Raw genomic sequence first — 26,847 nt, 5'->3', positions numbered from 1 at the left:
TATATTGTTTATGTTTTCCACTATTATATCCCTGTTGATTTGTTTGTGTCCTTTATTAACTGCCATTTTCTAAAATTTTTTTCAATAAAAGGAAAGAAGATGTGAAAAAATGGAGTCATAGTCTTGATGGAAGGAACAGAGCAGCAAGTGTTAACGGTCTTACTACTGTAGGTTCCTTTTGTTCTAGGCTGTTTTGCTGGTCAGAGGCCCCTGAGAACCTATAGGTGAGGAACTGCTAGCTTTCCAGTGATAACAGTCATGGCACTCAGTACTTACTTTGTCCTGGGTAGTGTTCCAAGTACTTTACACGTATTAACTCGCTAATGCTGCCAACCGTCCTAAGAAGTAGGTAGTTATTATCCCCATTTTATAGCTGAGGGAATTGAGGCACAAAAGTTGAATAGTTTGTCACAAAGCTAGTGGTAGAACAGGGATTTAAACCTGGGTAGCCTGGCTCTGGAGTTGTGAGCAGCATCTTTTAGGGTATTTTCCCACTGTGGTTAGAGAGAAGAACCGGGCACTTGCCCAGATCCTGTGACCAATAGGAATATTGTCCCTCTAGCCTTACAGAAGTACAGTTCCAGCTGAGCCTACTACCTAAAACTATATTCAGCTTATAAGAAATCACGCTTATCCCATTTTCCTCTTCGGCTTGGGAATGTTGCCCTATCTAGCGCCACACAGTGGGGGATTGTGGAACATCACTGGACTGGGATTTGAAGGTTTGGAGTCTATACTCTTTATTCCTATAAACCTTGGTAAATCATGTAATTCTCCGAGGTTCTAGTTTCCTCTTTTTTTTTTAATGTGATAATCCTATTACTGTCAGCTACTTGAAGCTTTTGAAAATGTGTAAGGAGTTTCTGTTAGGCATAGGAACCCCAAGGCTTGTGGATATAGACGGGGAATAACCCTCTTCAAGGTGACTCCTTGGAGTTCTTTCACACCAGGTGTACCTTTTTCTTTATATACAAACATGTGTCTTCACTTTTTTTTTTTTTTTTTTACAAAAATTGAATTATGTTGAAATATGTTCTGTAGTTTTTTTTTTTTTTTCCTACTGAGGAAGATTTGCCCTGAGCTAACATCCGTGCCAGTCTTCCTCTATTTTGTATGTGGGTCACTGCCACAGCATGGCCGCCAACAGGTGGTGTAGGTCTGCTCCCGGGAACCGAACTTGGACTGCCAAAGCAGAGCGCGCTGAACTTAACCACTAGGTCATGGGGCCGGCTCCTATAGGGTTTTTTTTTGACTTAATATTTCTTAGGTACTTTCCCTGTCAGTATATATAAGTCAATCTCATTTTTAATAGTTGCATGATATCCCATAGTATAAATGTTTTTAATTTATTTCCCTATAAATAGATATTTTTGTTTGTTTCTAGTTTTCCACTATCCCAAGAGAGGAGTGAGTTTGGAGGAGAGAGGAAGAGAGTAGGTGTGAGAGACAAGAGACCTGAGTTGTTTCCAGCTTTATTGTAATATGTGACTTTGGGCAAATCTCATTCCTTCTCTAGGACTAAGTATCTGAGCTTGTCAAAGAGGTTTAGATAATGTATCCTTTTGAGATTATGAAGGCTCCTTACCCTGCAAAAATGCTCACATACAAAACATTCCTTATGATTACAAAGAATATGAGTGCTATAATCTTTTAAATTTGCCCGTAAACCCCACTTTGAGATTTCTTAGGGTGCATGGATCTCTTCCAGTTTTTCCCTGACTCCAGAAACTAGTTGAAGCAGTATCGATTTGCTAAAGTGGGCAGCAGGCTCCTCCTCCTGTCAGACAGCAGTTACAGAGAGAGACACCTCCATGAGCATGAAAAGAGGGCAATTCCCCACTTCTCTGGGCAGAAAACAGGTTGATTGTTAGAACTTTGGCTGGTTTGCTTGGGAGAAGAGGGATTCGAGTGCATAATGCTTGTTAAGGAAGAATGACAACTGTTGGGTTGTCTTACAGCCATCCGCCTCCTACAGTCTGTCATGCCAGCCTTAGATCCATTGAGAGTCAATGGTAAAGTTCTCAGAATTTTTTGCGGTGTGTCTTGGCTGCTGTAAGGGAGTTTGGCCCGTTCGGGGAGATTTCTGTGTGGCAGACAAACTCTTCTGGGAAACCATTGATGAGTGTTGAATAGTATTCAGGCTCTTAGTGCCCTGGATTTGGTTTATAATACTGTTGAAAGTGACCCTCTGAAGAATGAGAAACTTGGGAGAGGCAGTCTGCCATGAGCCCTGAGCATCCCTGCACGTCTTGGTTTGTATGAATGTAAGACTGTGACCACTCTTTTCCTGGGCCTTATCTCTGTTCTGTTGGCAGTAAGCAACCTTGAGAGATGACGTAATGTCTCCCCAAGGAGCAGGTTTGCCTACTGTTCACTAAAAGTGTTAAATTCCCCAAGTTCAGGATTATTTTCCTGTGATAGAACCCACTAAATGTGTAGGCATCATGCTATCTAGGCCTACCCCACATCACTTGTTGGGGGAGCATGGGGAACTCACACAAATATCGTGCTCACGTTGCTTGCTGTTCTATAAGTAATAAAAGTTCTTTGATCCAGGAGTCTCATGTCTTCTGCTAGTATCCATGAAAGAATAATAGGCTAACTTGTTAGTGTGCAAGTAGGATAAAATTCTAGATCCTTCATAGACTACTTTGACAGTTTTGGTAACCAAGATGGGATGCTGACAGACATGGTTTTCTAGAAGAGAAGACATGGGCCAGGTGAGGAGGTATGAGAAGATAACCTGGGCTCTGGTAGCAAATGCTGCTGAGCTAGGGTAGAGGAATAAGGGTCCCTTGTTGTCCTACCTGTTAATGAATATTTTGAGGCTAAGTAGCAAGAGGCAGGATTGAAACACACTGTCCAAATGGTACTTAGGTTGTTGCTCACTCTCCTCTGGGCAGGAGGAGGAAAGGATTTTTTTTTTTTTCTTTTGGTGAGGGAAATCAGCCTTGAGCTAACATCCGTGCTAATCCTCCTCTTTTTGCTGAGGAAGACCGGCTCTGAGCTAACGTCTATTGCCAATCCTCCTCCTTTTTTTCTTCCCCAAAGCCCCAGTAGATAGCTGTATGTCATAGTTGCACATCCTTCTAGTTGCTGTATGTGGGACGCGGCCTCAGCATGGCCGGAGAAGCGGTGTGTCAGTGCGCGCCTGGGATCCGAACCCGGGCCGCCAGTAGCGGAGCACGCGCACTTAACTGCTAAGCCACCGGGCCGGCCCGGAAAGGATGTTTTAACAATGAAGCAGCAAGCCTCTGGCCCCAGCTGAAGGCAGTATGGCTGTGACTGATGAGTAAAGGGTTCCCCAAAGATGAAATAAATGGTGTCAGCAATAAGGATATAGAGCTTTGAATGGACCAAAAACATGAGGAGTTTGTTGAGTCCAAGCAGGTAGCCTCTTGAAATGAAAGTAAATACATGACCTTGCTTACTCTGGCACAAAGCCGCTCTCCCTCTGTAACCCCTGATCCCTCTCTCTCCCTCAACTGCTTTAGGGAAAGAAGCTGTGTATGCTGGGGATCTTTGAGGAGATCCCTGTTTATAGCTCTGTTGAATATAAGCATAAGCCACCATCCTGCTTGGTGCCAAGGGGACAGGGAGCCCTGAGCACAGGGATAAATAATCAAAAGTGCCCAGGACTGTGGGGCAAATCCACAGTGGTGTGCAGGGGTACAAAAAGCAAAACTAAAATAGCAGCCCTTGAGCCTTAGGTGCTTGTCGGAGCCAACAGTTAGACAAGGGAAGAGGCAGCACTGACGCTAGAGCAGGACTTGGGAGAAGAGTCTTTCCTGCTGACCCAGCTGCCCCCTGCAGGCTAGCCTCTCCCACTCCTGTGATGTCCACATATTCTTGGCTGGGAGAGAGCATAATCTCTTGGTGGCTGTGGCTGTGGCCTCCAACATACCTATCTTAAACTGCTTGGTCTGGGTTCTCATAGTGGGGAAAAACTGCCTGAATTCAACTGGTAGGGTTTGGGCGAAGTTTGCAATGGGAAAGGAAAATTAAAATGGCCTGTAGGAGAGGTCTCTAAACTGATTCAGTGTACTACTGTTCTATGGCTTTCACATTAATGTATTATTGATATCAATTATACATTTGATTGAACTGTGAATGCTTATAAGTCTCCCATTCAGGGACTATTGCATATAGAGAAGTGATCCCTGTCTCCTTTCAGGTAGTCTAACAAAAGGATATAGAACCCTAAGAGGAAAGAGACGAAAATCACAGCTGTAGTTGAAAACTTGGTGACTGCTGGAGTACACAGGCCATTTCCCAGTACAGCAGTACCTCATGCTCTTGGCAGGTACCAAGTCCACCCTTTTAAGAAGATGGACAGCTATTAGGCTACTACTGAGCTATTGCTAAAACTGCATGTCTGACCCATGGAAGCCTTGTAACTCTGGCCTAACACAGTTTGGGCCATGTTAACTCAGACTTGACAACTTATAAAAGAGATCCCAGCAGACTTGCCTTGCCAAATGGAAATGATGTGTTCTGGGATGCAACCAGCCTGACCATCTTAGTTTTACATGAAAAAGTGACAGCAGCTCCTTTGGAGGAAATGTATTCCCCACTTGGCTGCGTGAAGCAGAGCCCCTGGCTCAATGGGGTACTTGATTTACAAAGACTTCTACAATCAAATGCCGAGGCCTGGTTCACTGATGGTCCAGCTAAGTTAAAAGCTGTTGGTGTCCAGTGACAGTTCTGGAAGACTGACTACAGTAAAGGCTGATCAGCACAATGGGCTGAATTGAAAGCTGTGACCTTTGCCCTAGATAATTCCTAGGGACCAGATATGTTATATTTTTACTGACTCGAGGGCTGTTGCCAATGGCTTAGTCTTCTGGTCTGTCACTTGGAAGACTGCAGACTGTCAGATTAAAGACACTCTTCTTTGGGGCCACAAACTATAAATGAGTTGAACTATTGGGGTTGCTCACATAGATGCCCACAGTGGGGGCTAGTTTGCTGATGAGACCAACTGGAATCAAGCTGCTGATGAAGCCTGTAACACTCAGACTGCCACCATCGTTGCCTGGATCCATCATACCAGACGTGGCGTTACACCCACCATCATAGCATGGGCACAAAGTAGAAGAGTAACTCTTCTGCAGCCAGCCCTGATGGCCTAGTCGTTCAAGTCCCACCCATGATCTCTGCTTTGGCGGCCTGAATTCGCTTCCCGGTCACGGAACCACACCACCTGTCAGTTGTCATGCTGTGGCGGTGGCTCACATAGAACTAGAAGGACTTACAAGTTGGATATACAACCATGCTTGGGGCTTTGGGGAGAAAAAAAAAAAAGAGGAAAGATTGGCAACAGATGTTAGCGCAGAGTGAATCCTTTCCTGCAAAAAAAAAAAGACTTAACACTTCTCAGGCTACTGCCGAGGCTACTGCTGCATGCCAGGCTTGTGACTCCTGTCAAAACTCTGGTTTGTCTAGCCTTGAGTGAGGCCACATAGCACAGGGCATGGCCTCCACTCACTCCTGGCTGATTGACTGTATCAGTCAACTTTGGCTCCCTCTGGGGGTTATTGAGATTTGGTCACCACTGTTGACACTTTCGGGTTACAGTGTTGCTGTTCTAGTGCAGTCAGCCAACTCCAACCACACTATTTGGTCTTGAAACTAATCTGTCTCATGTTTTTGTTTTTCTCGACCATATGCAGTCTGTCAGTGGTACAGCTTTTATTGCAAAAGCCACTCAACAGTGGGCTGATAGTCAGGGTATTTGATGGACCTTCCACTCTTCCATCCACAGGCATCTAGTATTGTTGAGTGTTGAAACAGCCTACTCAAAAAATGTACTCAAAAGATTTCTGACTCTGCTTCTCTTAGCTCATCCTGGTCAATACCTTAGTAAGGCAGTTTGGTCACTGAAGGTGGCTGTTCCCAGAAAGCAGTCACTTCCTCTTTACTGCTATATTAGGGTTCTCCAGTGAAACAGAACCAATAGGATATGTGTATGTATATATAAAGAGATGTATTTTAAGGATTTGGCTGACATGATTATGGAGGCAGAGAAGTCCCATGATCTGCCATCTGTAAGCTGGAGACACAGGAGAGCCAGCAGTGTAACTCCAGTCTGAGTCAAAAGGCCTGAGAACTGGTGGTTTAAATTCCAGTCCAGAAGCAGGAGAAGACTGATGTCCTAGCTTGAAAACAGGCAGAGAGAGTGAATTCTCCCTTACCCTGACTTCCGTTCTAATCAGGCCTCTAACAGATTGGATGAGGTCTGCCTACAGTGGGGAGGACAGTCGTTTTACTGAGCCTACCGATTCAAATTGTAACCTCATTCAGAAATACCCTCAGACATACCAAGAATAATGCTTAACCAAATATCTGGGGACCCTGTGTCCCAGTCAAGTTGACACAAAATTAACTATCACAGCTGCTTATTGAGTAACGATCAGAATGAGAGGGGATGGGGAGTGTTGTATAGAGGTATTGTGAAAATTCACTGTTCTGCTCTGACCATTGCTGGGCATGATGTTTTCTTTGCCCTAACAGCATCATCCCCAGGCCAGCCTTGTTGCTGTACCCTCCAGGTGGCAGCCTAGCCAGAAGGAGACCTGGAGTATTTACCTTTAATTCTAGTTAAGCCACCTGGATTCTGTTGTTAGTTTGACACAGTCCCTGAGCGTAACATTTGGAAACAGAGTCACCCCTGGAGCCCTCCTCTCAAAGGAAAATGGCCTAGTACAACTCTCTCAGACTGTTGCAAGTTCCTTAAATTTGACTGACTGTTGGATTTGCCATTCCCCACCAGATAGCTCTGACCACCGTTTGATGGCTGTTCCCTTTAACCTACTGAGAAGTCCATTGAAACATCAGGTGCACTTTCAGCTCCTGTATGTCTCATGCAAAACACTCGTCACAGCATCTAGACGTCTCCCTGCCCCCCATTCTTGTAGCTATTGTCCAGTCATCCTGTGGGGTGGACAGATGCCACCTGCTTGGTGGCATGGACATATGGGACAGGTTGGACTAACTGCCATCAGGCAGTCTTGCCAAAAATAAGGACTGGTTTCAGTTATTCTAAGTGAACTGGGAACTCTGGGGCCTACCTACCAGGTGGCCAAGAGGCCACGTTAGCGACACTGTCGACCTGTGTCCCCTGAATAATGTTTGTCCCACTTGGGAGGCCCCAACAGTTGTAAACAGGGGCATCATATATGCCCTCAGGACTGTACTTCCTGTGTGGAAGCCAGGTGTTAACTTGTCTTCCTCCCTGAAAACATGGTGCCTTGCACCATAGGGAGGGTCATAAGCAACCTTAAGATGTTTAAGGAAGCACCACCAGTAAATAGATCATTTTGCCCTCAGATGACTGTGGAGATTGCTCCAAAATGAGGCTGCCCTTGGTTACAAGGGGGAGCTTCCTGGAGGGGTGCCTGACTCATTTAGGCACACTTTGCAGGAGGTTATCCCTATCTTGAGAGTCATCCTGTTAGAAACGTTGATATGAAATTCATTCCTGACTTTAGCTGAAACCATCAATGATACCACTTGAATCCTGGAAGGCAGGCATTCAGGTGCGCCTCAGCTCACTGGCCAATGTGGTTATGGATGATAGAATTGCTCTTGACTTCCTTGTGGGCCAAGGTAGAGTCGGCAATCACTAATACATCCTGCTGTACCTGGATTAATGCCTCAGGCCGGGTATGACATCAATACAGCCACTAGAGAATGCCACTGGGCTTTCTAAGGTAGACCTTGATGGCTTATGGTTGTTTTTTGGTGGTGGTGGTTTGTTTTTCCAGCTGATTGGGTGTGGGCCCTTGGATGTGGTTGAGGTCAATTCTGCAGATTGGTCTCATCCTGTTGCTTGGAGTTCTGTTGATAGTATCTTTAATTAAATGCTGTATGAGACCATTAGAATGGATTTGGTTCCCATTTCTGTCAGATTAATCAGAGTGGCTGATGGAGTGGCAAATTCAGAAAATTCATCAGAAGCCATCTGTACAAAGTGCTGTGGAGGCTGGAAGAGGAGTAACTGTTTTAGCATGGAGACCTGGGAGGTCCTCATACAGAAAGTGAAACCTGTTTGGTCCGAGCTGTGAATGAGGAGTAGGGCTAAATGTGCCCATTTTACAAATGAGGAACCTGAGGCACAGAAGTTAAATAACATGCCAAGGTCACTCCGCTAGGAAATGGGAAGTCAGGATTGGAGCCAAGATCTCTTCACTTCTAAATATAGAGATTGCTGCTAAACCTCACTGCCTCAGGTGTAAGACAAACCACCAAAGAAGAATTGAGAGAGATTTGGCATTAGCTTTAGATGTTTTTCTAAATTGACTTGGTGATCCACCGAGTTTGTGATTGTGAATTTGGGGAAGTCTGGTGAAGAACCCTAAGACTTTGTATGAGCCGATCTTTAAAAATGAAATATTTCAGACAAATAATAAGGTTTAAAGAATAATGAAATGAACATTCATGAACCCATTGCCACCTTTAAAAAAAATTATACAATTGAAGTTCTTTCAGTATCCTTAATCACATCCTACTTATTGGCTCTCCCAGAAGTAACTACTACCCTGAATTTGATATTTATTATTCGTATGCATTTTCTTCAGACATATGTGTCCATAAACAATATATGGTATTGTTTTAAAACTTTATATATGGTATTTGGTTGAGGGTTCTCAAGACCACTCCTAGGTTCAGAGATTTGCTAGAAGGACTCACAGGACTCAGCATATGGTTGTCTTCACAGCTGAGATTTATTATAGCGATGCAGTAAGGACGCACATTGGATCCTAAGAGAGAAAGACACAGGCGGGGTCTGAAGGAATCCATGTGGAGGCTTTCTTATGCTCTCCACCGCCCCATGAGAGATGGGACTGAGCACCCTTTCCCCCAGCAACGAAAATGCAGCGTGTGCGCCGTGTTTCTGCCTAGGAACCCGTTAGAGACTCAGCACCCACAGTTTTTACTGGGGGCTGGTCATGTGGGCACCCTCTGCCTGGCGTGTAGCAAAACTCCAGACTCCCAGAAGGAAAGCAGGCGTTTAGCATAAGCATATTGTGTTCAGTCTGCACACAGTCTACATTTATTAATTGGAATTCTACTATAGGAAGAGCTGTCCTTTCTCCCCAATTTTTTTTTTTTTAGACTTGGATAAACCATAATACAGTAATCTTTTTTTTTTAATATTTTGTTTATTGCAGTAACATTGGTTTATAACATTGTATAAATTTCAGGTGTACATCATTATACTTCTATTTCTGCATAGATTACATCATGTTCACCACCCAAATACTAATTACAACCCATCAGCACACACGTGCTGAATTATCCCTTTCGCCCTCCTCCCTCCCCCCTTCTCCCCAATTTTTTATTCACTATTCAATTATATCAATATGGACTTATGGGTTTTTATTTTATTCAGTAGGTTATAATCTAATACTATTATTTTCTCCATATATATACACGCGCACACACACATATATAACATATAAATAATTTTAGGGGACGTGTGGCCCAGTGCTCTGGATCTCGAGTCCTTTTTGTGGAGTCCTCTCTGACGCCCGGAACCTTTGCTTGACTCTCGGGCTATCCAGGGAAGTTTTAGGCGGTGATACCTATCAACCGACCGGCAGCCAATAGACAAGAGCGTGGGGATAGGGGCTGAAGAGAGAGGGTAGGGGAGGAAATAGAAGCGGGGGCGGAGCCAGGGAGCTGCGAGGCTGTTGGGAGTCGCGGTAGGCCCAGGGCTTGAGCTGAACCTGGGCCTGGGCTGGAAGGGCTGGTGGGAGAAGAAGGGGCAGGTGCCTCACCGCGGCTGGACAGGACTGCGGGCTGGGGAGAGGGCGGGCGTCCGTGGCTGGGTCGCGAGGGGGCGGGCGGGGACAGGAGAGGGGCGGGGCTGACTCGCCTCGCGGCCAACGGCCGGGCCAACGGCCGGGGGTCTGCGGCCTCCGCGTGTCCCGCCCCGCCTGCCCTCCTGCTGGTCTGGGCCTCTCGGCGCCGCTGTCTCCGTCTTTCTGCGCTTCGTCGGCCGTGTCCGCCGGCTCTCCCTCCTGCCTCCGCCTCCCCAGCCGGGTCGTCCTCCGGGGCTTTGGTGCCCGAGACCCGAGGGCCTGTCCTCGCGCCCAGCTGCCCCGAGACAGGCGCGGAGCCGGGGTCGCGCGCAGGTGAGCGGGGCCGGGAGACTGGAGACCCCCGACCAGCGGGCGCTGTGACTGGGGCCGTTCAGCAGCACCGTCGGGCTCAGGAAGTCCGCTCGGGGGGAATGTGGAGTCAGAGCCACCCCGTCGGCCGGATCTCAGACACGGCCAGAGAATGTTCTTGGCTAGTTCTGTTTTTATTTTCCTTCCACTGAAGCCAAACCTAAACCTTAGAACTAGGATTTTAGAGAAGAGAGGGAACTTCAACTGGGAAAACCGTTCTTCCTAGAGGGGGGTCTGTGGGCCACAGAGAGCCCTGGGCTGGAATTTAGGGGTCCAGGTTTTGCTACCGACTCCCAGAGTGGCCTTGGATGAGTTCCTTCCCCTCTGTGGGCCAGGTGTCCCGTTTCTGCCGTGAGAGGGGTTTGGACTACAGGACCTCCAAAGGGCTCACATGGGATGGATGCTCCTTAAATATTAGTTATTAGGAGTGACTAAGTGAGATAGGGAGGCCTCCTTCTGGGGTTGACTGGAGGCTGCCTGCTTCACTGGATTAGTTGGAGTCTGTGGGATTACATTGTCTGAGAAATAGGGGGTGTTGTTCCCATTACAGGTGACAAAACTGAGGCTCAGAGGTAGTGACTTGTTGGTAAGTGTCAAAGCCAAGTCAGATTTCAAAGTCCCTGCTCCACTGTACTCTCTCCCAGTAAGACAGCAGGGAGGACTTGATTGCAAGGTGATTACATGGAGCAGCAATTAATAATTTGAATTCTCTGCTAAAATGAACAATTCCAAAGGAGAACCATATCTGATTCTTCTCCATCCCTAGTGCCCAGCATAAGGTTTGTGTGAAATAGTTTGGGTGTCAGTGCCAGAGCCACTGTGTTAACACTGTCATCAACATGATCATCATAACCATAATTAAGAAAAAATAATGATAGTGACTCTAATTGTTATAGTGATAGCAAAGCCACAGTGAAATTGTGAAGACATCAAAATTTATAATAAAGACTTATATAGTACATTAAAGTTCATAAGGCACTTTCAAGTGGTTCTTAATATCGATCATCTTAGGTAGGTGTTCTTGTTATCCACATTTTACAAGCAAGGAATCAAGACTTAAAGAGATTAAGTGACTGGTACAAGGTCACACAGTAAGAAGAGGAGCTGGGACCTGAATCCAGTCCCATACGACAAGTTGTGCTTCTCCTTTGGTGCCCTCTCCCCACCGCCTTTCTTTTTTCCTAGTCCTTCCTCCCCACTCCGTGCCTATCTTGTGTTCCATTCATCTTGTCACCCAAAGAATTCCTCTTTCAATGTTAACTAATAATCATGTGTTGGCTGATTAATTAATAGTGTTGATATTAACTCATAATTAAGCAATTAGCTTATAAGAGTTTAAAATAGGATCTCTCCCAGAGGTGTAGAGGGGAGTTGTAATTGTTATCATCATCATCATCATCCACAGGTTTCAAGGAATAAAACTAGAATATGATTGACAGTCTAAAAATAATAACTCATATATTGATATCATACTATGTCATAGGCTCTGGAACAGCCACTTAAACTTTTAACTTAATTCTCTCAACCACTCTGCTGAATTTTATCAGTGAGGATCCTGAAGCATAGAGAAGTTAAATAACATGCCCAAGGCCGTGGAGTCCTGGTCCTGGTTTAAATCCTATGTTTTTAACCATATACCAGCCTGGCTCAGGGATAGCTCTTTACTTAGAAGAAAGCCTGAGTCTTCTTGACGGGAGAGCCTGATCTGGGGAGAGAGAGGTGTGCTCTAGTATTGTGTGAAGAAGACAGTTCACCCTTGCCTTTCTTTCAGTTCTGCTATTGAGAGCTCAGAACTGGAGTGAGGGGAGGCTTTCCTTCTGGACTCAGGAGACCACATCCCTACTCCCTTCATGATAGTGAGCCATGGTTCTCTCTTTAAGTTAGAAACGAGTGACTAAGTGAATCATTCATATGCTACTGATGAAAGTTTGTCTTGGTTGACACTAGGAGGCTGTCGCCAGAAGCAGTGCACCTTTCCCCTTCAGTTCATTGCCCACAAGGCTGCCTGAGAGATTGGTCTAAAATGCATACTTGATCATGCCATTCCTCTGCCAAAAATTCTTGAGTGGCTCCGTAACTGTGTGATAAACACCTTCATAAGGTGTCAGAGCCTCCCAGGATCTGGACGCTGCTGATCCCTTCAGTCCCATCTCTGCTCACAGCTTTTGCGCTCCTCTGTAGTCATACTGACCTACTAAGAGTCCCCACGGCTCACTATGTTTTCTGTCACCTATAGGCTTTTCACATCCTCTCCCTCAGCCCTTCTTTTCACCCTTCAGTTGGCTAACTCACTATTCATCCTTTAAGATCCAGCTCACTCACTCGTTCAGTCATTCAACAAATATTTGTTGAGCGCCTATCATGTACCAGGCGTGGTTCCAGGTGTAGATGTGTAGCAGTGAATAAGATAGACATATCCCTGCCCTTTATGGAGCTTCCATTCTGTAGTATATAGTAAACAAGTGTAATATATGGATGGTAAGTGGTATGGAGCACAGAGCAGGGAAAGGGGAGAGGGAGGGGCAGGAGAGTTGTCAGGGAAAGCCTCACTGATTGGATGACGTTTGAACAGAGCTGAAGGAGGTGAGGGAGTGAGCTCTGTGGCTGTCTGAAAGAATAATATTCCAGGCACAGAGTATAAGGCTATGAGACAGGAGCTTGCTTGGCTCAGTTACTACCTCTCCAAAAATTCTCTGCTGCCTTGATCTGGACAGATGCCCCTTTTCTGTTTTCCTGCATGTTCTCGTATTTACCTCTGAAGTACCACTTAGTATATGATATTGTAATTGTCCATGTGTACGCCTGTTTCCCTCACTTGGATGTGGGTTTCTTGAGGGCAGGGACCTCTGATTCCTCTCTGTCTTCTCAGCATCTACCTAGCTTGGAGTAAGCACCCAGAAATATTTATAAAATAAAAAAATAAGGCCTTACGGACCTTGTTCTTACAGCCTGATAATTTTTACAAACAATTTGTAAGATAGAGCCTGATGGTAGATGGTTTGAGGAAAAAGAAGAATTTAAAGTTCTTTTTGTCTGGCTTGATTCCCTTTTTGGCCTCTGAGAAGTAGAACACCTGATTTTCTTTGAGAAGTGTACCTGGAGACCTCCATTTTCAGCATTATGGCAGGCTAGCTAACCTGTAAAATGGTGGATAAAATATAACAAAGTCCTTTATAGCTGAATTTGCAAGAAAGTAAGAGAAATCCCCAGGGGCCTAAAAACCAAGAGTAAACTGAAAACCAGAGTAGTTAGTCCCTTAACCTGACCTCAGCTGCCCTCGATATTTGCTGGCCTCACTTACCTAGATGCTTGGGCTTGAATAGACCTGCTGTTACAGTGAATGAAACTATGGGCCCACATGGGTTAGACTCTAGTTAGAGCTGAGATCCCTGCATGAAGTCTCTTGAAAATCTACGCCCTGTGATGAGGTGGACTAGGAAAAAAAATTCTCACTGCTGACTCAGAGAGCTGACCAAGATTGCCGCTTATCCTAGGCTCCAGTAGAGGGAAATAGTTTTCCCAGAGAATTCCTAACCACAGGCATTCCCTCATATGGATTTGGGTTTATATTTATATTACCCGAATGGCCTAAAAACTCCAAGCCAAGATATTGACATTAGAAACCATCTGGGCCGGTAATACCCCTGGATGCTTGGCAGAAGCACATGCAGAATCTCTCTGGAGAGATACACTTGACACAGGCTGCGTAGGATTCCCACAAATTCTGGAGGATAGATTTGTTAAATGAGAATGCATATTGCTTGCTTTGTGCTGTTAAGACCATGATGTTCCCTTTGTGTAAAAAAGTAAACATTTGAGTCCATCTGTGCCTCCCTGTCTGTGATCTTTAGAAAAGGAATGATAGAGCAGAACTTGTATACAAGCCAGCATTTGAATATGGACAGACATTTAGCTGCCTCCTCTCCTTACAGAGGTCATGGAAGAAGTGACATCGTGCTCCTTCAGCAGCCCCCTGTTCCAGCAGGAAGACAAGAGAGGGATCACCTACCGAATCCCAGCCCTGCTCTACGTGCCCCCCACCCACACCTTCCTGGCCTTTGCAGAGAAGCGCTCCTCGTGCAGGGATGAGGATGCTCTCCACCTGGTGCTGAGGCGAGGGTTGAGGACTGGACACTCAGTACAGGTGACTCCTCATCCCAGATCTGGGCCTGGGCTTCAGTTTCTCTCCACGTTGCTCAGAGCACTTCAGGGTCTGTGCCTTTTCCCATGAGAGCAGGAAAAGCCCTATGTGGGAGCTGAGGAAGGAAAAACAGTAAAAGCAGTGGCTTTCGCTGAGTACTTATTGTGTGCCGGGGGCACACCGGATCCTCACAGCCACTCTGTGACATAGGAACTGTTGTCAGTCACGTTTTACAGGTGAGGAAACTGAGGCTCAGAGAGGTTGCCACTTGCTCAAGGTCACACAGCTATAATAAAGCAGTAGAAGCAGGTGTCAAACTTGGTCTCTGTCTCCAGAGGCCTCCATGGCTCATTCAGATTCAACTAACATGTGGCATGCTTTTCATTCACATTCTCTCTCGTTTTTTTTTTGGTGAGGAAGATTGGCCCTGAGCTAACATCCGTGCCCATCTTCCTCTACTTTATACGTGGGACACCTGCCACAGTGTGGCTCGATAAGTGGTGAATAGGTCCATGCCCGGGATCTGAACGGGCGAACCCCAAGCCACTGAAACAGAGTGGCGTCAACCACGACGCCAGTGGGCTGAACCCTGTTCACATTCTCTTTTATCTTCGTAAGTTACCCAGGGAAGTAAGTGTTGTTAGTCCAGTTTTGCTGATGAGGGATCCTGGTGCTCCAAGAGGTTGGTAGCTTGTTCAAGACCACAGCTGGCAGATGTTGCGGGGAGGATAACAACAACCATACTCCTCCTCCTACCCCTCCTCCTACTACATGCTTTATGTGAGGTACATATTATTATCCCCATTTTACAGGAGGAAACGGGCTGAGAATTAAAGGGACTTGCCTTGGGCACACACCTATGAAGTGGCAGAACTGGAGTTGGAGCCCTTGCCCCTAGGTAGCACATTTTTACTGCATTTTTAATGGGGGAAAAGATGGTTGCTGCCCTTGGGCCTGTGAGCTGCCGGCTTGTTGCAGATGCCATTTTTCTTATCGTTGCCTTCTTTTATCTCCCAGAGCTGGCTGAAGTGAGGATCAAATGAGACAATGGATTTGAGAGTCTTTTGTAAACAAACAAACACACACATATCTGTATTTATAGTAGGTACTTTAATCCCCTAACCTGTCCTGCTCTTCTACCCGGAAATCGCACCATTGAAACTTCATGTCTATAGGGATGCCTTGTTTCGCTGTTACAGTGCAAATGCTATTCTGCTGAAGGGGGGCCTTGCCAGCAACCCCTGTCTTTGTTTTTGATGACTTGCTCACATTTCCCTGTGGGGAAGTTTTTTACTTTAGGGAATTCACAGTCCGTGCTCTTTCACCTTATCTTGTCGTGAGTCTTCCTCATGGCTTCCTAGGACCAAACCTCTGCTTGTATCACTGGCCTCCAAAGAGCCCCAGCCCTACAGCCCAGCTTGGAGCCCAGCTTGGAGTTCTAGCTCTTTTGTTTCCCCCAGGACTGGCATGGCCTGTGGTCATGTTGCCCTGCTTTCTGTTACAGACAGTTGGGCTGTTAAGTAATTTTTATCAGACCATACCTGTTGCATAACCTCACTACCCAGCAGTCACACATATTCATAAATATGTCCATTTTTATTCATTCTCTGTTCTCTTTATTTTATTCACTTTCCTTCTCTGACTGACTTAATTGTAGAATTTTGACATTAGAAGAATCATCAGCCCAACTTCTTTCTCAGTATAGAAATCTTCTGTATTCCATTGGTAGCTACTAATAGCTTAGTGGTTAAGAGTATGGCTTTGGAGTGAGGCAAGACCTACCATTTATTGGCTGTGTGACCTTGAATACTTGACTCTTCTCTGTTTCATCATCTGCAGAATGTAATTAATAATAGCAGTTGCATAGTAGGAACTCAACATTAGTCATCTTCTATAAAGGATCTGCTTACACACCTCCTCAAATAAACTTAATCCTGTGGCAACTGTTAACTTTTTTTTTGGAATGAGACGATCTCTACTTCTCTGTAATTACCCGTTGGTCTTGTTCTGCCTTCTGGAGCTGTCAGTCTGTACATAATATAGATAAAGTCCTTTTTCCAGAGAACTACTCTTTGATGTACCTGAAGGTGATGTTCCATGCCCTCTGAGTGTTCTGTTTTTGGGGCTCAGTAGCTTCAGTTCTGTTAGTGGCTCCTTAGGCCATAGTCTTGATTTGGTTTCTGGTGCCTTGAAAACTGTGATTACTGTCCTTGGGATCTGGTCTGGGATGTCAGTGTCCTTTTTCAAAGAATGGTACTCAGAGTTGAATTTAGGACCCCAAGGATAGATTGACTGGCTCAGCAATCGGGTGGCTATCCCATCTTGTTTCCTTTTTTTAATGCAGCTTGAGGTAAAGTAGCATTTACTTTTTCGGTAGCTGCATAACACAGTTGACTAATATTAAGTAGATGGTCAGCTAAGATCTCCAAGTCTTTTTCACATTTGTTCTTTTTTTTTTAATTGTGGTAAAATACACCTAATATAAAATTTTCCATCTTAAACATTTTAAGTGTACATTACAGTATTGTTAACTATATGCACATTGTTGTGCAACAGATCTCTACAACTTTTTCATTGTGCATGACTATAACTCTGTACCCATTGAACAGCTCCTCATTTCCCCCTCCCTCAGTCCCTAGCAACCACCATTCTACTTTGTTTCTATGCATTTGATTACTTTAGATACCTCATATAAGTGGAATCATTCAGTATTTGTCTTTTTGTGATTGGCTTATTTCACTTAGCATAAGGTTCAAAGTTCATCCATATTGTAGCATATAACAGAATTTCCTTCTTTTTTAAGGCTGAATAATATTCCAGTGTATGTGTATACCACATTTTGTTTATCCATTCATTCATTGATGGACACTTGGGTTGCTCTAACCTTTTGGCTATTGTGAATAATGCTGCTATGAACATGGGTGTGCAAGGTGTGCTGTCTTGGAGACCTTGCTTTCAATTCTTTTGGATATATACCTAGAAGTGGAATTGCTGGATCATATGGTAATTCTATTTTTAATTTTCGAGGAACCTGCCTGCTGTTTTCCACAGTGACTACACCATTTTATATTCCTATCAACAGTGCACAATGGTTCCAATTTCTCCACATCCTCACCAACACTTTTTTTTTTGATAGTAGCCATCCTGATATGAGGTGATATCTCATTGTGGTTTTGATTTGCATTTCCCTAATTATTAGCAATGTTGAGTACGTATCTTTTCATATGCTTGTTGGCCATTGCATTTGTTGTTCTTTAATCACGTTTCTCCATCCAGATTTTTAAACCCAAGACTTGTTGTATCTCTGTCAAGCCTCAGCTTGTTTATGTCCCATTGCTCCAGAGATCATTTAGATTCTAATGCTTTCATGTTTTGTTTACTGTTTCTTCCAGCTTCATGTCAACTTTATATTAGACATATCTGGCCCAAATCATTTTCTCCCTTCAGCCAGTAAGGATGGTTGAGCTTCTGACTTCCCAACGACTAGACTGCCCAATAATTAAGTTGACTTTGGCACATATGTTTGAAATGTTTACAGTGTACAAGGTACTCTAGTATAGAATGGACTGCCGTAGAGGTAATGAGTTCCCTGTCCCTAGACTGGTTCAAGGAGAGACTGAATGGCCTTTATCCAGAAGACTTAGAGGAGAATCTTCTGTAGGATGTGAGTTAGCACTAGATCCTTGTGACTGTGAGATTCTATGATTTGAGCTTTGCTTAATAATGTTTTGCCCATTCATGCCGGAATTAAAATTTTTTTTAAATCTTATTTTTTGTTTTGGATAGTTAATACATTTATATGGTTGAAAAATAAAAACAATATAAAAAGGTATACATTGCATTCCTAGTCTTCTATTTCCTATAGGCTGTCACTGTTGTTTCTTGTGCACCCTTCTAGTGCTTCATACAGAAACAAAGAAATACAAGTATATATTCTTCTTTTTTTTTTTTGTGAGGAAATCAGCCCCGTGCTAACATCTGCCAATCCTCCTCTTTTTGCTGAGGAAGACTGGCCCTGGGCTAACATCCATGTCCATCTTCCTCCACTTTATATGGGACGCTGCCACAGCATGGCTTGCCAAGCAGTGCGTTGGTGCACGCCCGGGATCCGAACTGGTGAACCCCAGGCTGCCGCAGCGGAGCGCATGCACTTAACTGCTTGTGCCACCAGGCCAGCTCCCAAGTATATATTCTTAATACTCCCTTTTCAAATTTTTTTTAATGTGAAGCAATAACACATAGGCAGAAAACATAAAACATAAATGTCAAATGCACAAAACAAATGTCAGCCCTGTGAATTGACAAAGCCAACACTTGTGGACTCACCACTCAGCTCAAGAAATAAATACTCCAGCACCTCAGAAGCTTCTCTTATGCCTCCTCTCTCCTTCCCAAAGGTAATTACTACCCTGATTTATAGCTCTAGAGTTTAGTTTTGTTTGTTTTTAATCTGTGTATTCTTTATGTTTGGTTTCTTTCATTCAATATATTATATTCTTGAGGTTTATCCAAATTGTGTACAGCTATAATTTGTTCATTTTCATTGTTACATAATATTCCATTGTATGACTGTAACACAATTAATTGATCCATTCTACTGTTGTTGCTTATTTGAGTTAGCTTTTATGTGTATAGTTAATGCTGGTCTGAATATTCTTTTTTTTTATTGAGGTAACATTGGTTTATAACATTTTATAAATTTCAGATGTACATCATTATATTTCAGCTTCTGTATAGATTACATCATGTTCACCATCGAAAAGTCTACATCTGTCACCATACACATGTGCCCCTTTCGCCCTCCCCCCACCCTCTTCCTCTCTGGTAACCACCAATCAGTTCTCCGTAACCATGTGTGTGTTTGTTTATCTTCCACATATGAGTGAAATCATACAGTATTTGTTTTTCTCTGTCTGACTTATTTCGCTTAGCATAATACCCTCAAGTTTCATCTATGTTGTCACAAATGACAAGATTTTATCTTTTTTATGGCTGAGTAGTATTCCATTGTGTATATATACCACATCTTTATCCATTCATCTGTTGATGGGCGCTTAGGTTGTGCGAGTTTTTCGGTACTATGTGTGAGCGTTTTTGTTGGGTTTATATCTGGAAGTGGAATTACTGGATCATAGGCCATGTTTATGTTCCACTTCAGTAGATAATGCTAGCCAGTTTTCTAGTGGCTATGAGGGTTGATCTATTTCAGTTTCACCCTTACTCCTGGGATTTACCCCATTAAGGTTCCAAATCAAAGGTTCCTCCACTCATAGTAGAGGGTTTACCAGGGCCTCTAATTTTTGTCCTCCCAGCCTGACAAGGCTGTCAAGTGGATTGCTCAGCCTCTCCTCCTTTCAGTTACCTTGTTGATAATTAGTGGAGATACCCTGAGGGGAAAAGGGACTCGAAGTACCAGGCCAACCTTTCTGAATTAATGTCTCGAGTTCTTGGCCTGTAATTCTTCATTATCTTGTTGGCTTTCTAACAGATGGTTTTGTTTTAGTATTTTATCTATTCTAGTTCTCAGTGGAAGTTCACATTACCTAGTTTGCTGTAATTGGAAGTCCCTTTCCTCCAAGTTTCTTATGCAAAAAGTAGCATGTATATACACTGTTCTGTATTTTGCTTTGTTCATTTAACAATATATTATGGAGATCTTTATTCCTTTTTCTTTTTTCCCCCCTTACGTTGTGTATTCATTTAACTAGTCCACTACTGATGAATATTTGGGTTGTTCACAATATTTTGTTGTTTCAAGCAATGCCACAGTGAGTAATCTTATACATACTTAATTTGATGAGCAGATATATTTTAGGATAAGTTCCAAGAATTGGGCATGCTGGGAAAGGATAAATGCATTTGTAATTTTGATATGTCCTATCTAAGTGTTGAACCATTTTGTACTCCAATCAATATATGAGATTGCTGGTTTCTTCACATTTTTTCCAACAGAGTGTTATTAGGTTTATGATGTTGCCGAGGTTTTAGATGAAAAATACTATGTCAATTTAATTTTAATTTGCTTTTCTCTTTTATATGTGAGGTTGAACCTATTTTTGTTTTTATCTTTCTGTGAGTTGTCTGATCTTGTTCTTTGCCCACTTCTATTGGATTTCTGGAAATTTTCTTACCAATTTCAAGTATTGTTATTTATTTATTTATTATTATTATTTTTTGGGGTGAGTAAGAGTGACCCTGAGCTAACATCTGTTGTCAATCTTTCTCTTTTTGCTTGAGGAAGATTGTCCCTGAGCTAACATCTGTGCCAATCTTCCTCTATTTTGTATGTGGGACGCTCCCACAGCATGGCTTGATGAGCAGTGCATAGGTCTGCACCCAGGATCTGAACCCGTGAATCCTGGGCCAGTGAAGTGGAGTGAGGGAACTTAACCACTACGCCACTGGGCCAGCCCCTCAAATATTGTTTTTTAAAATACGTTAAGGAGATTAGGCCTTTCTATGTGATATGTCTGATTAGGCAGTATCTCATTTTATCCTTACAACAACTCCTATTTGAGCATGTTGTTACATCCTCCATTTAACTGATGGAGAAATTGAGGTAAAATAAGATTAACTTGCCCATGGTCACATGATAAGTGAGGAAGGCAGGGTTTGAACTAGGTGTCTCTGACTCCGTGCTTGAGTTTTTAATGATGCTGTTATGAATTGCCTCCCCAGGGTAGAAGAGGAAGGAAAAAAATTCTTTGTCTTAAATTTCCCTTTATTTGCCTAAAACTTCCATATTTATCTTCCTTGTTTTGCTTTTCTTCTTTTTTTGTTTCTCTTTCTTTTCTTCTTTCCTCTTTTTTTTTTTTGGTCTGTCTTTCTTTTTAAAAATATTTATTTAGCTCCTATCATATGCTGAGCACTGGAGATACAAAAGTAGAATACTTCAGTTTCTACCATCAAAAGACTCATAGTCTAGGAAGGGAGCCAGTGACATAAAATTATAATAAGTGCTATAACTCTTCTGTCTGTATAAAGAGGAAGCCACTGATTGCCTTTGGTGGGGGAGGGGAGGGAGTTTCATAGAAGGCTTCATAAAGGAGGTGACATTTGAGTTGGGTTTTGGAGGATAAAATGGGCATCTAGACAAAGTGAGGAAGAGTGTTCCAGACGGAGGGGACAGCATGTACAATATCTAGTGTTGCTTCTTTCCAGCTTTATAAATCATCCTATATTATTTGAGAATTCAGTGAATACTTGGGCCTTCACAATTTTATAGATTTCAGTATCATTTATTTCTTATCTCTGAAAAGTACTAACGCTTTTAATGAGCCTCATGTCTTCCTATTAGTCTCTCACTCCTGTTCTCTCTCTCTTCCCCTTGTTTAGTGGGGACCCCTGAAGCCCCTGATGGAAGCCACATTACCTGGGCATCGGACCATGAACCCCTGTCCTGTGTGGGAGCAGAAGAGTGGCTGTGTCTACCTATTCTTCATCTGTGTGCGGGGCCATGTCACTGAGCGTCAACAGATTGTGTCAGGCAGGAATGCTGCCCGCCTCTGCTTCATCTGCAGTCAGGATGCTGGCTGTTCGTGGAGCGAGGTGAGGGACCTGACTGAGGAGGTCATTGGCTCAGAAGTGAAGCACTGGGCCACGTTTGCCGTGGGCCCGGGTCATGGCATCCAGCTGCAGTCGGGGAGGCTGGTCATCCCTGCATATGCCTATTACCTCCCTTACCGGTTCTTTTGCTTCCGGCTACCATGTAAAGCCAGGCCTCATTCCCTGATGATCTACAGTGATGACCTAGGGGCCACATGGCACCATGGCAAGCTCATTAAGCCCATGGTGACAGTGGAGTGCGAAGTGGCAGAGGTGACCGGAGGGGCCGGTCACTCTGTGCTATATTGCAGTGCCCGGACACCAAAAAGGTGCCGGGCAGAGGCTCTCAGCGCTGACCATGGTGAATGCTTTGAGAGACCAGCTCTGAGCCAGCAGCTCTCTGAGCCCCCACATGGCTGCCAAGGCAGTGTGGTAAGTTTCCGGCCCTTGGAGATCCCACGTAGGTGCCAGGACCCTAGTGGCCAAGATGTTCCTACCATTCAGCAGAACCCTCTGCTGGACAGCTCACTGAGGCTAGAGGAGGAAGCTGGAACACTGTCAGAATCATGGCTCTTGTACTCACACCCAACCAGTAAGAAACGGAGAGTCAACCTAGGCATCTACCTCAACCAGACCCCCTTGGAGGCTGCCTGCTGGTCCCACCCCTGGATCTTGCACTGTGGGCCCTGTGGCTACTCTGATTTGGCTGCTCTGGAGAAGGAGGGCTTGTTTGCGTGTTTGTTTGAGTGTGGGATCAAGCGGGAGTGTGAGCAGATTGCCTTCCGTCTGTTTACAGTCCAAGAGATCCTGAGCCATGTGCAAGGAGACTGCATCAGCCCTGGTAGGATTTCTGAGCCAATTCAAAACTAGTTGGCTTAGGACTCAACTTTCCATAGAAGGGAAACCATGGAAGGCAACCATAGCCAGGATAATGGAGGTCAGGATAACAGAGGTTACTGAAGTCTACAAAGAATCCCAAAACTTAAGATTCTACGCCCTACCTTTTTTCACTACCCGTTTTCCAGAGGGCAAAATGATAATTGTGCCATAGCTACTGAGGTGGAAAGAGACTGAACTGTGAGGTAGGAGACCATGATATGGTCTTGGTTCTCCCATTGCTTGCTTTGGGACCTTGGACATGTCACCTGAACTCTCGGGGCCTCAGGTCTCTGTCTGTAAAATGAGAAGATCGGATCTGTGATTTCTCTTCTTCCCATCCCTAGGAAAGGCAGAGCACCTGCATGCTGCATGATCAGCAAGTCCTGGCTACATGTATAGGACTCTGATCTCAACATGGAAGTCAGAGGACTCATCTTTTCAAATGACTCACCACTAATCCAAGTGTGAGGTTACAAGCAGGTGTCATGGTATGAAGGAAGATCTGGATGATTTGTTCTGTTTTTAATATCAAAAACACCCACACCCTTCTAATCATGCTCAGAGCTCTACAGGCTCTCTACCCTGGAGGAATTGGGCAAAAGAGTAGAATCATGAGGTCACCTACCTTCTCCAGCTTTGCAGCTCTGCTCAACTTTCTTCCTCATCCAGAATGTATTATTTCCTAGGGAGAAAATGAGAAGCTCGGTGCCAGGGGTTATTGATAGTGGTACTTATTGTTTCTGATGGCATTACTCCTATGAGAGACGAACCTGAAGTTCATTTATGAGGATGGTTCCTGGTGGAAAAAGGACATGGGTTAGGACTTTAAAGCATTGGACAAGACTTCTCACAGTCTCTGCCCACAAGGAGCTCACAGTTTATGGGGCTAGAAGAGGGAGAAAATTTAACAAAATAAGTGCAGCTGGTGGGATAGTTTGTAGATATTGGGCTCTAAGATGTAGATGTAGATGTAGAAGTTGGTGTGATGGTAGCTCCTAATGTCATTGTCTTGGTTGCATCTTCATTGTGCCTGGAGTCATCTGCCTCAGGCTTATCCAGGCTGCTGGGTTCCCCCCAAGTTTGTTTTTCTCAGAATGTTGTCCTGGCTCAGCCACTCCTTTACCTGTGGAGAAGGTCTTCACCGTTAGGAAGGTCTCTGGACCCCCAAACCTCTGAATCAGGCCTATTTGTTTGGACCTACTGAAATCACTATTTGTGATGTAGGGATGCCTCTTTGTCTGATAGGTTTGGGGCTGAACTTTGCCAGTGCTGGCTCTCTCAGATGATACCAAATTGGTTGCTCTTATTTTAGATTGTTTCTCCCATAGCCTGTTATTGTGACAGAAATTCTATCATGAGAGATTTCTTTTTTGTCCCTATTTTATGAGGATGATGCCTTAAATTGGTATCAGCTAAATATATTTGGTGCTGGGTAATGACCCCAGAGAGCAAATCTTCATCATGGAACATGGCCTGGGGGCTAGGGGTTGCAGTTGCACCAGTCAGATGGAGGAGAGTCCTACAGGATGAAAGTAGAGACTGACTTTACCTACTTCAGCATATGGCTTAAGCCCATGGCTTAGAGTGGCTTTTTAAAATTCCCTTAGCCTCTCATACATTTGCCAAAGTTATCTTTTCAATACACAGTTATGATCATTCATTCACTCATTTATACATTTATCTAAATATTTCTTGAGTGCCTGTGCATTATGTAAGGTACTTGCTCTTGCCATTCCCCAGCTGAAAATCATTTGTGGTTCCTCATTGCCTACTAAGGGTGTTTACATGTAGCCTGGCATGTAGGACCTTCAAATTTTGGGTGAAATAATGAATACTTACCTCTACTTCTTCTTCTTCTTTTTTTTTTTGTGAGGAGGACCAGCCCTGAGCTAACATCCAATGCCAATCCTCCTGTTTTTTGCCGAGGAAGACTGGCCCCGAGCTAACGTCTGTGCCCATTTTCCTCTACTTTATATGGAACGCCGCCACAGCATGGCTTAACAAGTGGTGCGTCGGTGTGCACCTGGGATCCAAACTGGCGAACCCCGGGCCGCCACAGCGGAGCGCATGCACTTAACCGCTTGTGCCACCGGGCCAACCCCATCTACTTCTTTATATGAAGCTCACAGTCAGAAAAGACCTCTGTCAAGTTGGCAGGTGGAGGGGGCTGGGGCGGTTTGAGGGTGGACAGTGTTGGTGATGCAGGGAGAAATTGGGGAAGGGGAGAGGATTAAAAGGGCAGCCCCCTCCTGAATAGTAGAAACTTCTTGTTCAGCAAAGCTTTCCTGAGCACCCTACTCCAAATAGATAGGAAGAAGGAGGAGGGCTAAGTTCTATAACCAGGGCTCAAGGATGAAGAGAGTGAGACTATCAAGACTCTTTGGGACCATCTGAGAAGGGAGTCAAGGAACGGACCTCAGTCATATGGCAGTGTGGACCCCAGATGTCTAGTACCAGTACTCAGAAGATGTCTCATCCGTCTCTAAATTGCCCTCCCCTTTCTCTTTCCTCTTTGCCTCATGTTTGCTTGTTTTTAGTGACTGGCAGTGAAACTCTTAAAAGGCAAAGGGCCTATGTGCGTATTTCAGGAAAAGCAAGAAAAGAGGGTTGGGGACGGGTAATCCATAATGAGGATTAGAGAGAGGAACAGAGTGGGTGATGGCAGCTGTGAAGAAAAAGAACGGCAGATAGGAGTCCTGGCACCTTTAGGAAGAGAGAGAAAGTGGCACAAACATGAGCCCTAGGCTGGAGAGATGGTGTAGGTGGTGGCCACTGTGAAGAAGAAATGACAACAGGCTGGAGCTGTTGCCTGAAACATGGGAAAGGAAGGAGGCCTGCACAGGCCAGCAGGTTATGCTGCAGATAAGTTCCTACCCAACCCCGTTGCTTTAAGCTGGCTCAATTTCTCCATGCTCCAGGTGACCAAGAAAAACAGCTGTAGGCACTCCAACTGTTTGTGCCAATTAGCCAAGGCCTTCAGGGCCCTGCGACTTATACCATGATATTGGTACCCTAACTGAGCCCATTGCAGCCACTCTCAGGTTGGTAGAATGGAAAAGATAGGGCAGGTGATGGTAGCTGTGAAGAAAAGAGGAAAGCACACTGGAGGCCTGTAATCTAGAGGCATGAGGAGAGGACTACATAGTCTGTGGTCCTTTGCCCCCACAGGCCCCACCCTGTCCTTGGACCCTCAGAATGGAACCATTCAGCACACATGGCAGGAAAGCACAGGTAGGGGCCTCCTGCTGCTGATATGTACCCAGACCAGCCTCCCACCCATTTAACCTGCTGGTCCTGCTCATGCTCCCTAACTCCTGGTTCCCTCACTCCTCGGCTCTTAGTGTTTACCTCAGGCCCTTGTTATTTGGATGCTTTATTTGGACCTGTTTCTCCTGGTCACCATTCTCCCCTCAGATATCCACAGGATATCATGAAACGGCAGCCATAGGTAAGAGACCTTACACCCTGCCTGTTGGGTAGCCCCAGAGACCCAGAGAGGTCAGCCTGAGGCTACACAGCCTCCTCCCCAGGGCAGTAGGATTCAATATTTTCACTAGGCTGCTCAGTCTTCTCCAATGGGCCGTGACTTTTCCCACTGCGTTATTCAGTAGATGTGTCATCTTTCCTTATGCTCCAGAGTGCACAGTCTGACCTCCCTGTGGTCCTTACCATAGGCTGCCCTGTATTATTGTTGCCTGTGTTGTGCTCTCTAGACCTCTGGTATGCTGTGAACTCCTTGAGGGCTAAGTTTGTCTGACTCCTCTCTGTCCTTTTTACCTTGAATCACAGACTTATTTTTAAATATATGCTTTTTCTATCATGTTCTGAATTCCTTGAAGGTAAGGGTTGTGTCTGATTCCTGTCTTTGCACCCGACACAGGGTGCCTGGCATAGAATAGACAGCAGTAAAGTTGTGTTGAATTAATAAAGGAGCCAAAGACTCTTGGCCTTCTGGAGCCAATTGAGAAGGTCAGGGCAAGTTCCCCCACAAGGAGGAGCGTGTTGCATCCCTCTATGGATTGTAGAGCATGCTAAACCTGCTGAACACTCGCCCTAAATGAGTCTTCTCTGTCCTGGCCTGCTTCCAGATCAGTCCCATTACTTCCT

At 44.6% G+C, this 26,847-nt stretch overlaps 1 protein-coding gene across 2 annotated transcripts; it reads left to right on the top strand.

The window, feature by feature from the left end:
• The first annotated feature begins 84 nt into the window (after nucleotides 1-84).
• NEU3 (neuraminidase 3) lies at nucleotides 85-26,289 on the top strand. Of its 2 annotated transcripts, none has more exons than XM_058545604.1 (3): nucleotides 85-224; nucleotides 14,108-14,319; nucleotides 21,652-26,289. In XM_058545604.1, exons 2-3 carry the CDS (start codon nucleotides 14,113-14,115, stop codon nucleotides 22,729-22,731), a joined length of 1,287 nt encoding a protein of 428 aa, XP_058401587.1. In that variant the 5' UTR covers nucleotides 85-224; nucleotides 14,108-14,112; the 3' UTR covers nucleotides 22,732-26,289. The 2 variants fall into 2 exon arrangements, with proteins under 2 accessions (XP_058401587.1, XP_058401586.1); XM_058545603.1 differs by lacking the exon at nucleotides 85-224 and adding an exon at nucleotides 9,967-10,139.
• The last annotated feature ends 558 nt before the right edge of the window (nucleotides 26,290-26,847 follow it).

This window comes from Diceros bicornis, chromosome 7, assembly GCF_020826845.1.
Source record: "Diceros bicornis minor isolate mBicDic1 chromosome 7, mDicBic1.mat.cur, whole genome shotgun sequence".
NCBI lineage: Eukaryota > Metazoa > Chordata > Mammalia > Perissodactyla > Rhinocerotidae > Diceros > Diceros bicornis.
The sequence above is the reverse complement of the archived record's forward strand: the minus strand, read 5'-3'. Positions and strand labels throughout refer to the sequence as shown.

Excerpts from the sequence above, each read along its gene's own strand:
- NEU3 (XM_058545604.1), top strand. The coding sequence starts at position 14,113 with ATGGAAGAAGTGACATCGTGCTCCTTCAGCAGCCCCCTGTTCCAGCAG. Across the intron at positions 14,320-21,651 it reads GGACTGGACACTCAGTACAG|TGGGGACCCCTGAAGCCCCT; the intron begins GTGACTCCTCAT and ends CCCCTTGTTTAG.